General features: G+C 42.8%; 1 protein-coding gene across 1 annotated transcript in view; it reads right to left on the reverse strand.

Annotated features, from left to right (window-relative positions):
- Window positions 1–16,959, reverse strand: part of CPAP (centrosome assembly and centriole elongation protein) — a 102,267-nt gene that overhangs the window by 34,833 nt on the left and 50,475 nt on the right. Inside the window, exons 8-11 of the mRNA XM_089666188.1 lie at window positions 13,888–14,020; window positions 6,329–6,494; window positions 4,679–4,921; window positions 3,550–3,640 (exon numbers count right to left, since the gene is read on the reverse strand). Coding sequence (XP_089522314.1) covers window positions 3,550–3,640; window positions 4,679–4,921; window positions 6,329–6,494; window positions 13,888–14,020 — 633 coding nt within the window. The remainder of the gene's footprint in view (window positions 1–3,549; window positions 3,641–4,678; window positions 4,922–6,328; window positions 6,495–13,887; window positions 14,021–16,959) is intronic.

A 16,959-nucleotide genomic window follows, 5' to 3' on the forward strand; every position in this document is an offset into this window, starting at 1 on the left:
TTGCCCACCCCTGCAATAGACCCACTGTACAAAGATCTTAAAGTGGCAGTAAAGTAAATTTATGAAAATCCAATGACAGGGAAGCTTTTTATAACAGAAGAGACCCTAGAGGTCTCTTCTGTCATACAATTCCCCCCTGCCTATCAGCGGGTAATGTGATATGAGCCACACATGTGCAGCTCAGACGACATTTGCGGCCTGTTCTATGTGCCGCAGCAATGAGACTCCCACGCACATGTGTGGGAGTGACGTCACACTGGCCTGTCCAAACAAGTGGCTGAAGATGTGAAACCCAGAACAAAGACGGGGTGAAGATGGAAGCCGCTGGGGACTGCGGAGAACCCTGACAGCGCTACATTGGAGGGCCCCATTTGTAGGCAAGTCTGTCATAATGTACTAAGTTTGCGGTGCACACCAGTACATTATGACTTAAACATGCAGGGGGGCCATTTCTTTTATGTTCCAGTCAAGAATTTACTACCGCTTTAAATAAGACGTGAGAAGCCAACATTATTTAACAGTAAGGGGGGGGTAAATACTTATACAAGGAGAATTCTGTAATTTTTTAACTATTGCATGAAGATTAGTGACATCACCAAATATATTTGAACTCCAGCTTGTAATCATACAGAATGCGAGAGAAAAAAAATATATAAAGAGACTGAACTCATAAAAAGCACTATACTATATTGAAAAAGATAATCATGATTTGTCTTTGCAATGTTACTCAATCCACAGCAAACCTTGATAAGGTATTGTGTATTACTAAAGTGACACTAAAGATACTCCTATTTTCCAAAAATAAACCATACACATCCACTGCTTGATGGCCCTGTCATCTATAACTGTGTTTATCTGCCTCCTTGTAATGTGCTTTCAAACCTCTTCTTTCCCCCCTCACTTCTGTTTGAAAAAAGCAATGCACATGACTTGTAGTCATGTGCACTGCTCTATGCACACTACATAACCCATAGTTCCTAGTCTTGGTAACATGGCAATAAGCAAGAGAGGCTATGTTCTTACATACAGTGAGACCATGGAAAACAAGAGCAGCTACCCACTAAACGGGAAGTCAGCTCACAGCAGCAAAAAAAAACAGAAAAAAGGGATTTAAAGATTATAGGAGGTGATCGCAATATAAGATTTTTTTTGCGTTAAGAACTTTGGACAAAAACATTTTACATGTCCTTGTTGTTGATTTTCAAACTTCACTGCTATGCCTCCTATTCCCCCAGCCACTGGTATTGGCACATCCCTTCTGTAGTTCTTTCTGCAGGAAGCAGTGATGTAATTCAGCCCCACTTGCAGTGGTGGGCAGACAGACTCTCAAACACAAGCAACACGTACAAGCCATGTACCCCTGCCCACATTCATAACAATTCCCTGTGATTGATGGGAACTGTAGTTTCCTTTTACTGCAGAGAGAGAGGAGAGGATATGATGTAATGCCTGCTGTTACACCTCATTGGCAGAGCAGATGCTGCTATCTTTTGAATTACAGAGATGAGGTCATGAAAATTCTATTCGATTTTTCTCTTAAATGGTAAGGATTTTTTGACATTTTATTAACGGTTTGGTATTTTGTGTACTAATGGGTAATTATTTGCCTATCCTGGAGTTCTTTAACCTCCCTAACGGTCTGATTATGTCCATATTTCTGTGCTCAAAGCAGTACATTTTTTTGCATGGAAATATGTATTTTTTTTATTGAAGGCCTGTAATTTTTAGGAATAACTCACTGAAATCTGTCCGAACAAGAGTCTAGTAAAGATCCCGGGTATGTTAAAATTTGAAACACGAAATCATAAATTATAATTTAATAAATAATCATAAAAAATAATAATATAATAATAAATTAAATTCAATAATATAATCAAACCAAAAACACTGAAATTTAAAATATAGCGCCAAGTTCGCACATCACTGAGCAAAGTCGCAAAATCGTTTTCAGTGTCTGATGACGAATTTCCCCACGAATCATCACTCAATTCTGCAAGTGGTTCTAATTTACTATCACTGTTCTCTAGCTGGTCTAAAACAGATTTTGACCTAAAGGGACGCTTTTTGGATGCCATGGACGTTTCCAGGCAGAAAGAACAGTAAAAATGTAGGCAGGGCACAGGACAAAGCATTTGGGACAAAATGTATGTGAAATGGTTTGATACAGTAATGTTTTACTATGTTATTTTAGTGAATTTAGTGAATGTCACTTTTTGTCATTTTAAAATTTCCCGCCGATACGTCCCCATATGTCCTGACGCTCGCAGGGGACGGAACCCAGAAGGCAGATGCCGGCATCCGCCGGAGGACACTGCAGGAGGGACATCGCGGGAGCGCAGGACAAGGTAAGAGAAGAACAGATCCCAGAGCAGCGCCGCATGGTAAGCCCGAGTGTAGCTCGGGGTTACCGCTTTTGGTACTGAAACTTTAACCCGAGCTACACCCGGGAATACCGCCAGGGAGGCTACGAATGTATAACTGTACATATTGTTTAAAAACCAGAGTTTAATATCACTTTAACTGGTAATTCAAACTGCAGCTCATACATTATTGACCTGTCAAGTATGTACTATATCATTTAAATCCCAATGCTAGAGATTACAAAGTGACTACCCGTGCAGTGGAACCCTCCCATACTGCAATGGCTAAATGCTCTAACGCTAGGGGAAGAGGAATAAGGGGTAATACTTAGCTTATTTCTTGCTCTGGAAGGTTCTCTTGAAGCCTCTTCTCTAGGACACTGCAGCCAGCAGTTGCAGAATGACATCTTCTAAAGTACAACACAGGGCCAACATCCCTGCATTGCACATGAAGATGTTGAGAAACCGCACACAACCTGAGCTCCACAGCGAGGCATAAAGTGGGGTACACACTATGAGAAAATTTGACGAATGATCGTCCGATTTTCCACAAAAGTGCCTATCATGATGTAACTGACAATGGTGTTAACTTGTACAAAAAGTCTCGAACGACAAAGGCAAACATTCTTTCTTGTGTACGATTTCTATATTTATTGCCAATTATGTTCATGTACGATAAAAATTTTCTACCTTCCTTTGCACCTTCCTTTTTTTTGTCCAAACAGTCAGAACCAGCTGTTGAAAGCACTATACTAACGATCAGATGATTGAACGATTGTTCCTCGTACAAAAGTTTATTCACATTTTCTTATAGTGTGTACTCATCTCAAGGCAAGTATTACTCCTTATACCTCATCCGCTAAAATGAAGGAGATTTTAGTCCTTGCAGTGGAGGGGGGACGGGTGTGCACTGCAAGGGCAGTTTTTTGGTAAGACTTGATCTTTAGGCCACACCGTGGTGCTGAGACGTCGGTTTTTCGGCACGTTCTGTAAGGGCACATAAAAAACAATTGTTCTCTATGTGCCCTGTTTACAGCACAACACTAGTGCACAGGAATCTGCAATGTGTATAAAACCGAAACATGCATGAAAACTGATGTAAACTCGTGTCTCTGCAAGTGAAATTTGCACATTTTTCCCATCAGTTTTCATGCACATATGGATTTGGATAACAATCAGACAGACCTACCTTTAACTGGAGACTGACTTCTGATGACTTTTGTGTTCTTTTCTGACTCAGGAACAGGCGTAAGCCTCTGCTTTAATACATGAAGTGGACTCTGAAAATAAAAAGGCTAAGTAATTATTATATGTCACCAGTAAAGAAAAGAGTCAGTCGCACTCTATACCGACTATGGATGTAACAATATCTTAGCCTGTATCACAAAATTTCAATGTTTTGTAACAAACCAATATTGTATGAACCTCTCACTGGCTTTTTATACATCTCCGTGTTTCCAATGAGAAGATCTCCCATCAAAAATTTCAAAACGGAGCTGGGTGCTCTGGGTTTTCCTGATGAGATCCCTGTGAACTATATTAAAACATGTTTTTCTCTTGTTCTTTATTTCTGGATATGAATCTTCATTAGGAGGTTTATACTATTAAACCAATGATTACAACTCACACCTTTATATGTAAACTTGCTATTGTTTGTAATTGTTTGAAAATTTTTCAATAAAAAAACTGATGGCAACTAAAAGCAGATGCTACCCATAAGACCCCTTAGAAAGGCTATGGTTTGTAGATCTTAAGGCAGTAATGAGTACATCTCTCTACCAGGGGCGGACTGACAACGCATGGGGCCCCCGAGCAATAGGGGATCATGGGGCCCCTATGTCCTTGCCCAAACTCAAAAAAGCCTATGAAAAAGGTACCAGGGGCATCTCATGAGGCCCCCTACTGACGCCGGGCCCTTGGGCAGTGCCAGAGTTTCCAAATGGTCAGTCCGCCCCTGCTCAGTACTGAAGTTCTCAAGAATTATAAGAAACCCTGGACACATTTTAAACTGGTGCAGCATTCATATTTAACTAAATGTGAGGTTAATATCAATAGACTTGCACTTGTTATTTTCCAATCTGAGAAGCCATGACAACATCCACTGTACTCAAATACCTGCGTATTGTCCAGGGGATTACCAAGCAGTAGCACATTTGTCTCTAGTTATTAAGATTAAGTGTTACCACACTGCTTACTACATTATCTCAAGACAACTTTTGTATTCATTAATGGTTCTAAGTGATGATTAGGAGTCATATGAGAAACTATATGTATGTTGTACATACAAAAGATCTTCCTGTTTACGGCTTTTCACTTACTACAGATTCTGCTCTTCTCAAAAGTGTCACAGGTCCATCACTTTTCTTTTTTCCTTCTCCTGCTTCAGCTTTCTTCCAAGATTCCAAACGAACTTTTTCCATAAACTTTATTTCTTCTCGAAGTTCAGTATTCTCTTTTGTCAAGGTCTCTATTTGATTTCTGAGCCGCACGTGAGTGGTAGACCATTTTGTCTCTTTCTTCTTTAGTTCTTCTTGTAGTTCTTTAATCTGTTGCTTAAAATTCTTATATATATTTATATAAAAGAAAGAGGTGAATGCAGATGTAGATCTGTTCCTTGATAGTCTACCAAGTACCCTTAGATCAAGTACTCATTGATTTACTTGAATTACATACCGATCGACTATAACATTATCACAATCGACAGTTAAAGTGAATGACATGGATTATCATGGTACAATGGTATCTGAAAGTGAGTGAGATATATTAGGCAGCTAGTGAAATGAAGGGGGGAAAAATGTATATGGAAACACTTGTGTTTACCTGTGTTTTATGCACATTTTTTAAACTCATATTGCACTTAGCTGCTTTTTTGTTCTGCGGGCTCTCACTTTTTCCTATGTTATGATTTACTTTTCACATAAAAATACAATAAAATCATTATGAGATGTGGCCTGTACAGTGTGAACGAGATTTTTTTTTTTCTGGCTGGAGCTGTGTGCAGGGAGCCTATGTTACACTATGAGGACACAGCAACTGTATGAACACAGCTGCATTCCTAATATGAAAGGTGTGTGGATGCATATGTGTGGCCCCAAACACAGACCATGTACATTCACTCACCCGCACACATGTCAAATTAGGACCTGCTGCTGTGCCAATACACCCACTGTGTCACCATAGAGTAACAGGCAGCAACTTATTCTTATTGTATGTGCAAGAGAACCCATGTGAATGAGCCCTTTATTTTTTCGATTTAGTTTACATTTTTTAAATTAATTTTTTACATGTTTTATGATTTGTTGCAATTTTTGAATTTTTTTTTCCCCAGAGTCTCCTAGCTGTGGCTAAGCAAAAGCACCCCTGGAGTCAGGCTGTGACTGTGATGAAGTGTCGCTAGGCCATGAGGCACCAGTTCCTGCACAACAAGTATACCCACAGTGCCTTCTAGTGGTGCTGAACCAGCAGGGCCTTGCAGCTTCTGCAGGCACAGTGGGGAACTGCAACCCATGCCTTGAGTCGCACAAGCCGCTTGAAGGTGAAGAGGAAGTATAGGGGACCCCCCACAAAAGGGGCACTTGCAGACATGTAACAGAGCTAGAGGCTTAGCAGAAAAAGTCAGTTCAAACAGCAATATTCCCATCAAAGCATAAGAGACACTCTCAGCAGAAAGACACAGGTCCATTACTAGAAAACAAAACTGAGGCAAGGCTGGTAGTGGAGTTATGCTGGGTATTGTCACACTTTTGTTTGCCAGTGTCCAATCACTTGGAGGTGAAGCATAGATTTTATTTATGCAACGGTTGCGAATCATGTGCATTTGAGAAAAGATACCGCAACTGCAATTTTACATTTTCTGAAACAAGTAACAAAACACAGTAACTGCAATTTTACATGCCAATAGTAACAAAAGGGCCCCAACATCTCCTCCTTAGATTGCAATACCTGGACAGCCAGCCTATGGCTCTCACCTGGATCTCCTCTCGTTCCTTCTTGTCAGGCATCGCCCGTGCTACACTGGCATATTTTTCAAACACTTTCCGCTCTTTCTGGAGTTTTTTCATTTCTTCCTTTTTATACTCTTCAATCCTGGCTAACTCCTTGGCTTTTTGCTGTTCAAAGTCCGCAACTTCTTTTCTATTAGGAGAAATAAACATTTACATTTTGTAAAATGGTGTTAAAGAAGAAGTATCACTTCAACGTAACCATTTTTGAATCCTCCAGGGAAAGAAGTGCATGTAGCACTTGGTCCTGATTTGATCTTTCCAGTGGTTGTTGAGCTGCAAGGTCAGCCAACTTGCCCTCTCCCATCCCCACACCACTGCTGTTCGACCCCACTGCTAACAAGGAGACAAATACATAATTAGGTTTGATTGACAGTGCCCCATCTGCCAACAGGGGCACTCTGGAGAGCAGGGCCTGGCCAAGCTAAAGGCTAGCTCAGGCTCCCACTGCCTGGTCTCTCCTGACCCCACTGGAGAGAGACTACTCTTCACAACCCAGGCTGATGCCAGGGAGAGTGGAGGGTGGACAGGAAAGAAGATTGGCAGGATGGGATGGGAACGAAGACTCAGCCCACCGCACACTGATTATACATTGGGCAGAAAGATTAGTCAGTGTAGGACATGACTGGTGTATTTTATCTCCTTAACATTGCCTCTTACTGATCACTATAGAGTACTGAGGAAAGACAACTCCTGGAGGACAGGACAGATACTGTGGGGAGGGGGCTAGATGCACAAGTACAGGGATATGGCTATAACAGCTATCTGGGCACTAAAGGAATGTGTGCAGGGTGCAGCCAAGAGGGGATTAGTTGCAGTGTATCCAAGAACCATCTACCACAGACTCTAATAGATGCCCTGTTACTACATAAACCGAAGAGTAGAGTACAGTAGCCCACAGCAGACAAGGAATGCTTTTTTAGTAAGCGGGGATCTTCTAAAAGGCATTACTCAGAATAGAAAAACACAGCGCATATAAGAGGGGGCAGGGGCTTTAGTGCTGGATGCAACGCCCCATGGCAATGCCGATACATTGGTGTTAGAGCTATAGCCTACAGAAACAGAAATATTGATATTCTTTAGTGCATAACCACAGCACAGATCATAAAAGAAACAAGTACCACATGCACCCCTCTGGGGGGGTTCAACAACAATTTTTAAGGTAAGGACACTTTTTTTTTTTTTTTCTTTTTGGATTGAATAAGGAAGGATTAAAATCCCTGTGTCTCACTGGGTAATCTTTCCCTTCACTTCCTGTCCAAAAAGGAAGTTAGAGGAATTCCTTACAAAATTAGGGAAACCCCTGGTAGTCACCAGGGTTAGCAGAATTAGTGTTTCCATTGGAGGATTTCTCCTCTAGTCCTGTTCTGATGACCACTGAAAATTTGGGATTCATGTTCACTTTCTGTGACCTCTGTCACAGAACGTGACAGAGAGGGCGAGTCTCCAGTCTTAAATAAAAACCTGACATTCATTGAAGGACACAGCTCTTCCATAGCCTTGACTGTAGGGTTGCCCTAAAGCAGTGTTTCAATGAGTGGTGGGTAAACAGAGAAAGAACATACAATAGCCAGCCAAGAAACCCCCAGAAGAGGGGTAAGAAACAGCCACCTGCAAAACATGCTTCCAAAGATGCCCAAATATCATTTTTGTAAAAAACTTAAAGTTGTAGTAAACTCTTGTTTTCTATTTTTACCTACAGGTAAGCTTCTAATAAAATCACCTGTAGGTAAAATGACCGTTTAGGAGATATTCTACAGAGCATCAGCCGGTAACATCACTAGAGTATGCATTCTGAAGGAACGACATACCCAAGCCGTTCTGTCAGAGCTGTGTGCCGTGACAGAAACACAAATGCACAGGAGTACTGTTATCGGGGGCTTGGCCAATCAAGCGGCTGCAGCCCATGAACCTGGAAGAAGGACTGGGTGAAGATGGAAGCCTTCTGCAGCAGTGACAGCCTGCCGCTGGAGGGCTTTGTTCTAAGGTAATTCTTTCATAATGTGCTAGAATGTGGTGCATAATAGCACATTATGATATTACCTTGCAGCAGGAAACTTTTTTTATCTTTTTTAAATGAGTTTATAACTGCTTTAATAAAGACACAGACGCCTGATATCAAAATGCCCAGAAGTACTAATCACCCTGGTGAAGTGTGCCGTGATGGGGAAGGGAGAAGCCTGAGCCTTAATGGCATAAGCCTGTACAACAGTCTGCCTGATCCATCGAGGAGGCCACCAAGCCTTTTTGTGGGCTGTCCTTCGAAAGGATGCCGTAGCAGATATATAAGCACGAATCACCTGAACCACATCCAAGGAGTGCACTGCAACCTCCTTAGGATGAGAGGGGTGTGGACACAGGGAAGGAAGAACAATATCCTCATTGAGGTGAAAAATCGGGCACCACCTTCGGAAGGAAGGAGGGGCACAGACGTAGAACCACCTTGTCCCTGTGTAAAGCCAAATATGAAGACTTGCAGGACAAGGCAGCCAGCTCAGATATGTGATAGCAACTATAAAAAGGTGACCTTCTGGGAGAGAGTTAACAAGGGAAGATCCCGAATATTTCTGAAGCATCAATAGAACAAGGTTCAGGTCCTACGGCAGCAAAGAGTGCACTGAATCCTCCTAAAGAAGAAAAAAAAAAAATCAAGGAGACCAGAGGACATTGTAAGAACATCATAAAAGGCAGAAACCTGGTCCTTTATGGCAGGGGTTCTCGAACTACGGCCCACAGGGCCAGCCAAAAAAAAAAAAAAAAAAAAAAAAAACACAGACCGGCAAATAGCAAGGCTGCTCACTGGGTCCTCAGCCGCGAGGACCCAGCGAGCAGCAGCCTGGAAATGCCTGATTTTACCTGCTGCAGCCAGAGGAGCAACAGGAGAGGAGGAGAGTACACCAGATACAATGCATTGCGGTGTCCAGTGCGTTACAGAGTACAGTGCATTGCGGTGTCCAGTGCATTGTGGTGTCCAATGCGTTACAGTGTACAGTGCTTTGTGTTGTTCAGTGCAGTGTCCAGTGCCATAGTGTACACTGCATTACAGTGTCCTGTGCGTTACAATGTACACTGCTTTGCGGTGTCCAGTGCTTTACAGTGTACAAAGCATTGTGGTGTCCAGTGTGCATTACAGAGTACAGTGCATTGCGTTTTCCTGTGCGTTACAGTGTACAGTGCATTGCGGTGTTCAGTGCGTTACAGAGTATAGTGCATTGCGGTGCCAAATGCATTACAGTTCATTACGGTGCCAAGTGCGTTACAGAGTACAGTGCATTGTGTTGTCCAGTGTGTTACAGTGTATGGTGCATTGCGGTGTCCAGTGTGTTAGTGTACTGTGCATTGCAGTGTCCAGTGCATTGTGGAGTCCAGTGTGTTACAGTGTACAATGCATTGTGGTGTCCAGTGCGTTACAGTGCATTGCCAAGTGCGTAACAGTACAGTGCATTGTGTTGTCCAGTGCATTACAGTGTACTGCGAAGTCCAGTGCGTTACAGTGTACAATGCATTGTGGTATCCAGTGCACTAGTGCCAAGTGTGTTACATTGCATTGCAGTGCCAAGTGTGTTACAGTGCATTGCAGTGCCAAGTGTGTTACAGAGTACAGTGCATTGTGTTATTCAGTGCGTTACAGAGTACAGTGCATTGCGGTGTCCAGTGCGTTACAGTGTACAGTGCATTGCGGTGTCCAGTGCGTTACAGTGTACAGTGCATTGCGGTGTCCAGTGCGTTACAGTGTACAGTGCATTGCGGTGTCCAGTGCGTTACAGTGTACAGTGCATTGCGGTGTCCAGTGCGTTACAGTGTACAGTGCATTGCGGTGTCCAGTGCGTTACAGTGTACAGTGCATTGCGGTGTCCAGTGCGTTACAGTGTACAGTGCATTGCGGTGTCCAGTGCGTTACAGTGTACAGTGCATTGCGGTGTCCAGTGCGTTACAGTGTACAGTGCATTGCGGTGTCCAGTGTGTTACAGAGTACAGTGCATTGCGGTGACCAGTGCGTTACAGTGTACAATGCATTGCGGTGTCCAGTGTACAATGGATCGCGGTGTCCAGTGCATTAGTGCCAAGTGTGTTACAGTGCATTGTGGTGCCAAGTGTGTTACAGTGCATTGTGGTGTGCAGTGCATTACAGAGTACAGTACATTGCGGTGTCCAGTGCGTTACAGTGTACAGTGCATTGCAGTGTCCAGTGCATTACAGTGTACAATGCATTGTGGTGTCCAGTGCATTAGTGTACAGTGCATTGTGGTGTCCAGTGTGTTACAGAGTACAGTGCATTGGGGTGTCCAGTGCGTTAGTGTATAGTGCATTGTGGTGTCCAGTGCGTTAGTGTATAGTGCATTTTAAATAATGTATTTTTTTTTTTTTTTGCACTACAAATAAGATATGTGCGGTGTGCATAGGAATTTGTTCATATTTTTTTTTTAAACTATAGTCCGGCCCCCCAACAGTGTGAAGGTCCGTGAACTGGCCCCCTGTTTAAAAAGTTTGAGGACCCCTGCTTTATGGTATTCAAGGCAAGTTTCTGATCAAAAACCCATTGGAGAAAGGCCAAAAGCCAAGACACTGAGAAGTTATGTGTGTGACAATCCGCAGTCTTGCACTATGAAATGCAAGCCTTCCAAGTACGATGGTATATCTTCCGAGAGGTCGATTTACACGCCTTCAACATGGTAGGAATAACAGAGCCTGACAACATTCTGTCCCTCAGATATACTCTTTTTTACAGCGCTATTGCTTTTGTTCTGTCCCTCAGAACCTGGCATTCAAGAACCAGGTTGTCAAAGCCAGAGACAGTAAAAGCAGGGTGGAAGATCATTCCTTGGGACAGAAGACCTTCCCTGCAGAGGAAGCTGCCAGGGGGTATCTATAACCAGCTGTTAAAATTAGACTATTTGATATTCTGTAAACTTACAGAAATACCTTTTCTGGTAAGATATACTTAATTATTCTTTTTGACATTTTAAATTTATGTTCTTGAGATAAAAAGTGAGAGAGAGAGAGAGAGAGAGAGAGAGAGTGTGTGAGTGTGTGTGTGTGTTTTCAAGCAGTCCCCTCCCCGTGAGAGGCTAGGTTTAAAATTTAATCTGAGCACTGCAGTTCCCCTATAGCTACCTACAGAAATGTCCTCCCCCCTCCCAACAGCCAAGTAATCAATTTCTAGCCTATAATTACTTTGGAAATTTCTGCCAGAGTTGAAGGAGGAAATTCCATCTGTGTGTACAGGTACAGAGACCCTCCTTGATCCAGATTCTGAAGGCTAAAGTAGTCTGCCTGCCTGTTTTCTATGCATTAGCATTGTCCACGAAGAATTTCTGTCCAATGAGTTATACAAAGTCTGATTGCCTGTCACTCCAGGATATTGATAGATAGTCAAGACTTATCTGGTGTCCAATTTCCCTGAGCCAAATATTGGAAACAGAACTTCCCCCTGGCCAGAAAGACCGGCATCCATCATGACCACTATCCAGTAGAGAAGGAGAAACGACTTCTTGGCCGGAAGAGATGGAGACTGGAGCCACCAGAGGAGGGAGGTCCTGGACAATTATCGTCAAGGGATCTGGTTGTCTAAAAACACAAGGCAACCAAGCCGCAGTCTGGAGTTTCCGAATAGTGTCTAGCGGGAGGAATGCCTTGGCCCATGCCAAGTCGAGAATCAGACCCAGATATTCCTAACACTTGGTCAGGGTCTGAGCGAACTTCACCCAAACTCCTGCAGAGTGTGCATAGTGATCACCACACTGTCTCCACAGAATGAGACTCCACTTGCAGGAAAAAGGTCTTCCAGATAGCCTATCCATGAGGGGGCCTACTGGAGGAGAAGCGCTCTTCTGAAACTCAATGTATAAGCACAGCCCCACTGCTGGGAACCAACAAACCAACACCCACGGAGAGGAAGCAAAAAATAAAAAACCATCAAGCTGCAATAAAAGTAGGGGGACCCCAGGAAAACTCACCACCATTCGGAACGGAGGCCGCCTGGGAAACAGTGCTGTGAGCTGTGGCAACACTACAGAAGGGGAAGGCCACGTGGGAGGATTACTCCAAATGTTCTGGATCCGAAGGGAGACACCACCCACAGGTCCTGTACTAGAGGGCTCATGTCATATGACTACACAAACATGGCCCTCGTGCAGTCCCCACCAAAATGCCCACCCATTAGAAAAAGACAGGCCAGACCACATAGGAGAAGGTTCTACCCAAAATGGTACCAACAGAGGAGCCAGCAAAATGGCAGCCACAAACATAAGCAGTCTCTACCAAAATGGCCACCACAGCTACACAAAATGCCAGCCAGCTGTGACAGACCACCTTTCACCCCACTTGGGTCTTCCATCAGAGAACTGCTTCCTCACTGCTGGGACACAGAACCAAGTATCCTAGCTGGGCAGTACACCCAAGACTAGGTGACACTAGCTTAGGTGCAAAACTGGAACTGTTTATTGAACAGAAATACAGGTTTTTCTACACTTCAAAAATAGGGTCAGTCCCCACATGAATAAAAACAAAAATACACATTGGGATAAACATCCCACACTGATTAGGTAACTAGGTCAAGTTGACACAAGACTAATCCCATCATATCAGAAGCTTAAGGAGGACTAGCCATCAGACAGAAACAATAGGTGACTCAAGTATCTCAATTAACAATGGAACAAATACAAAATAGTAAACACATCATACCTTACTAAACGGATTAAAGCAAGAGACCCCAGCATCAGGTTTTGAGCTGATTATATTAACATCTGCTCTGAGTCTAGGAACGAGGTTGAAGCAGTCAATGCTGGTTTGGGTGACCCTAAATTTGTATCCTGGTTCTCCAGTTCTTGGAGTCTGTGTGGTTTGGGGAGACATGGACTTGAATCCAAAGTAAAACTACTCCAAAAGGTCCCCCAGGCACACAAAGAATAGAGCCCTCTCAAACGTCAGGGACCATAGTCAGTAGGCAATAGGCTAGCCTGCAGTCTCTTCCAAGAGACCCTGTCCTGGTTGGGTCTGTCACACCAGCTACCAAGGTGGGGCGGCTGTAGGCTATGGAAACACTGACATGGACTTCAGGTGCCCGGTCATACGTGTCCCTGTGAGAGGTTTTGCTAGCCGGCTGCCACGGTCCCCTAGCTAGGGGTCTGCATGCACATGCTGGCCAGGCAGGGATGACTACTAGATATAGATTATACAATTTGTCGTCCAGGCCTGCTGTTGATTGAAGATCCTCAGAACCCCGCTGCTCCACCAAAAAAAAACCCAAAACAATATGGAACCACACTAGGTCGAGCTGTGTTCTTTTTTTCTACCTAATGTCCTACTCCTGAAGGTGTCGCTAACTGTATGATCAAGACTAAAGAACTGTATCCTTCAATGAATGAGAAATTAGGCTTTATACTTGCCCCACAAGCAACACACCAAATATCTAGCTCTTGCTGCTGGGTTTCAAAAAGTAAAATATTGAAGAAAAGCCGCTAGAGATGATAAAAAGCTAGCAGAATCTAAATAAAATTGACTATAAAAGAAAAAGAAACACATACTTGAGAGTTTCCAAAGTTTTTTCCTTGTCCTCACGTAGTCTTGCCAGCGAAGCATTCTCCATCTTAAATCGTTCAATCTCGGTTTCCAATTCAACCAGTTTTTCTTTCAAGAGCTGTGATCGAGCAGAATCTCCTACGACACAGAGCTGATTATTAGAAATGGAATTTTCCAGCCAGTAAATCTGACATTTTCAACTTTCTTTAACAAACCAAGCTGTCTGGCAAAATAGGTAGTTAGAGGGTTGAGATAAATCATTAAATGCCGACAAGGATGCTTGCAATGGTCAGTTTTCATTCAATTCTGTAAAATCTTTATACCAAATAGAAAAAAAGTCTGTGGCTGTAGATTGTTAAAAAAACATGATTTTAATTTGGGAGGAGCATAGCTTTAAATGTGTTAGGTCCATCTAATTCGGTTAGTGCATCTAACACCACCTTCTCCAAGTGTAGACACTAGTGTCTTGGTGCACTCGAAAGTTGGGAGTTAAAAAACACACATTACGGACACAAGGAATTGCTGAGTATCAGATATATACAAAAAAATAGTCAATCTCCAAGACGCCATAACCATATTTCACCAGAGATCCTACACTCAGTGGTGCCCACTGGAATTCTAACCAAATCACCAGGGAAGCAATGAAATCCACATGGGTATAGAAAGCAAAAGTGAAGATTGAGAGTCAGCCAATGAGCAAAGCTAAACGCTTATATGCAAAGACCAGCTATGCCAACTCTCCTTCTCACGAATGTAAAGTGATACTAAAGGCAAACATTTTTTCTTTACAATAAAAAAAAAAAAAAGATAGTATGCTGACCTGCTTTGTGCAACGATATTGCACAGAATGGTCCCTTACCTCTGTTTTGGAAGTCCCTGGCCAGCGCTCTCTGCTCCTCATTAAGGAGTGTGCTTCCTAGGCAAGCCATTTACGAGAGTGCAATAATGCGGGCAAACTCCTGAGCCAGGTGTGTGCATCCCTGCCCCCTCCTCACAGGATCTAACTGACAGCAGCAGGTGTCTATTGCTCCAGCTGCTGCCTGCGTCTCCTGTGAAACCAGCAAGTCAATGGTGCAGCGCTACAGACAAGGACATTGCTGAATGGTGAGAGGGGGCAGGTAGATGTTTATGGGTGGGGGGGCCACTCCAGAACCTTCACCTTTTTCTGCTGTAACCACTGGAGGGTCAACTTGGCCTTGTGCTCGGGATCACTGTCATGCTGGAAAGGCCATGAGCGTCCCATGTGCAGCTTTCATGCAGAAGAATGCAAATTGTCTTCCAGTATTTTCTAACTTTCATCTTGTCATCAATTTTCACAAGATTCCCCATGAGAGATCATGGGTCTTACAGCAGGACAATGATCAAAAGCACATGCTGAAGAGTACTGAACTGGCCAGCAGCGAGTCCAGGTCAATCCCAAACAGCACCTGTGGCGAGATATCAAAACAGCAGTTGGGAAAAGGGACCCTTCCAATCTGAGAGACCTGGAGCAGTTAGTAAAAAAAGAGTGGTTCAAAATTCCACTAGAGAGGTGTGAGAAACTCATTGATGGTTACAGGAAGTGATTAATTTCAGTTATTTTTTACAAAGGGGTGTGCTACCAAATATTAAAATTGAGGGTGTCAATTTTGTCCAGTCCATTATTGGATTTTTGCGTGGAATGTGCCAGATATGGCTTTTTGTTTTTCCACTTTTTTGTGTCAAACCAATACAAACAAAAGAAATGAACAGAAAAATTGTGAAACATTTGTAATTGCAACAATTTTCTGGGCAAAGTGGTGTATAATCTGACAGAATTGCAGGGGTGCCAATATATTTGGCCATGCCTGTATTTCTCCTGAGGTTACCTGTGGTGTTTTCTTTGTATCCCGAACAATTCTTCTGTCAGTTGTGGCTGCATCTTTTTTGGTCTACCTGACCTTGGCTTGCTATCAAGAGATCCCTGACTTTCCCACTTCTTAATAAGTGAACAGTACTGAGTAGCATATTCAAGGCTTTGGATATATTTTAATATCCTTTTCCATCTTTATAAAATTCCATTACTTTGTTACACAGGTCTTTTGACAGGTTCTTTTCTCCTCTCCATGGCTCAGTATCTAGCCTGCTCAGTGCATCCATGTGAGAGCTAACAAAAACATCAACTATTTATACACAGACACTAACTGCAATTTAGAATTAACCTGTAATTGCCATTTTAACCTGAGTGTGTCACCTTGTGTGTCTTTTAACAAGACCAAACATTCCAGGGTATGTAAACTTTTGATCAGGGCCATTTGGGTGATTTCTGTTATCATTAGGATTTAAAAAGGAGCCAAACAACTATGTGATAATAAATGGCTTCATATGATCACTATCGTTTAATAAAATAGTTTTTTGGCATGATTAGTCATTTTCAATATCAATGCCAAAATGTCATGATTTCTGCCAAGGTATGCAAACTTTTGAGCACAACTGTAGCCATCAAGTTAGCAAACTGCTCTGCCTACTGAACAGACAGGGCTGCAGACTCCAAGTACAAAAGGTGGAGGAGTCTATACATGTAATTAATGACTGGTGCACAGCTGCTGATATTGTTGCAACGCATTTCTTTCAGGTCTTGGAATACCCAAAAGTGACTGTTTATAATACAAAGGGAGTTTACTAGTCATAATCACTGCTGTGTACATATCCCCCAAATGCAGCTGCTAAGACAGTTCTGGAGAAATGACATGATGTTAACATTCAGCTGATTGTGTATACAGAAGGGGTTCTGATTTGACTGGAGACTTTAAATCACACAGTGCTGAATACAGCATTTCCTTAATTCTTAAGAAATGTGAATTTCCACAGTGAGGGAAAACATCTTGGACCAAGTGTACACAAATACACCTGGAGCATACCGCATCTTGGTCTATCAGATTGAAAATCTCATTGATGAGGATTTCAGCTTACGAGCAATCGACAAAACAAGACCAGTTATTAAAACTGTCCAACTCTGTGGTGAGGATGCCACCTCACTCTTGCAGGACGGATTTGAAATCAAAACTGGGATGCGTTTGCACAAGCTGCAGATTTAGAATAATATGTATCATTTGTTT

This window comes from Staurois parvus, unplaced genomic scaffold, assembly GCF_062004578.1.
Source record: "Staurois parvus isolate SC_StPar_1 unplaced genomic scaffold, SC_StPar_1.0 ptg000050l, whole genome shotgun sequence".
Classification (NCBI taxonomy): Eukaryota; Metazoa; Chordata; class Amphibia; order Anura; family Ranidae; genus Staurois; species Staurois parvus.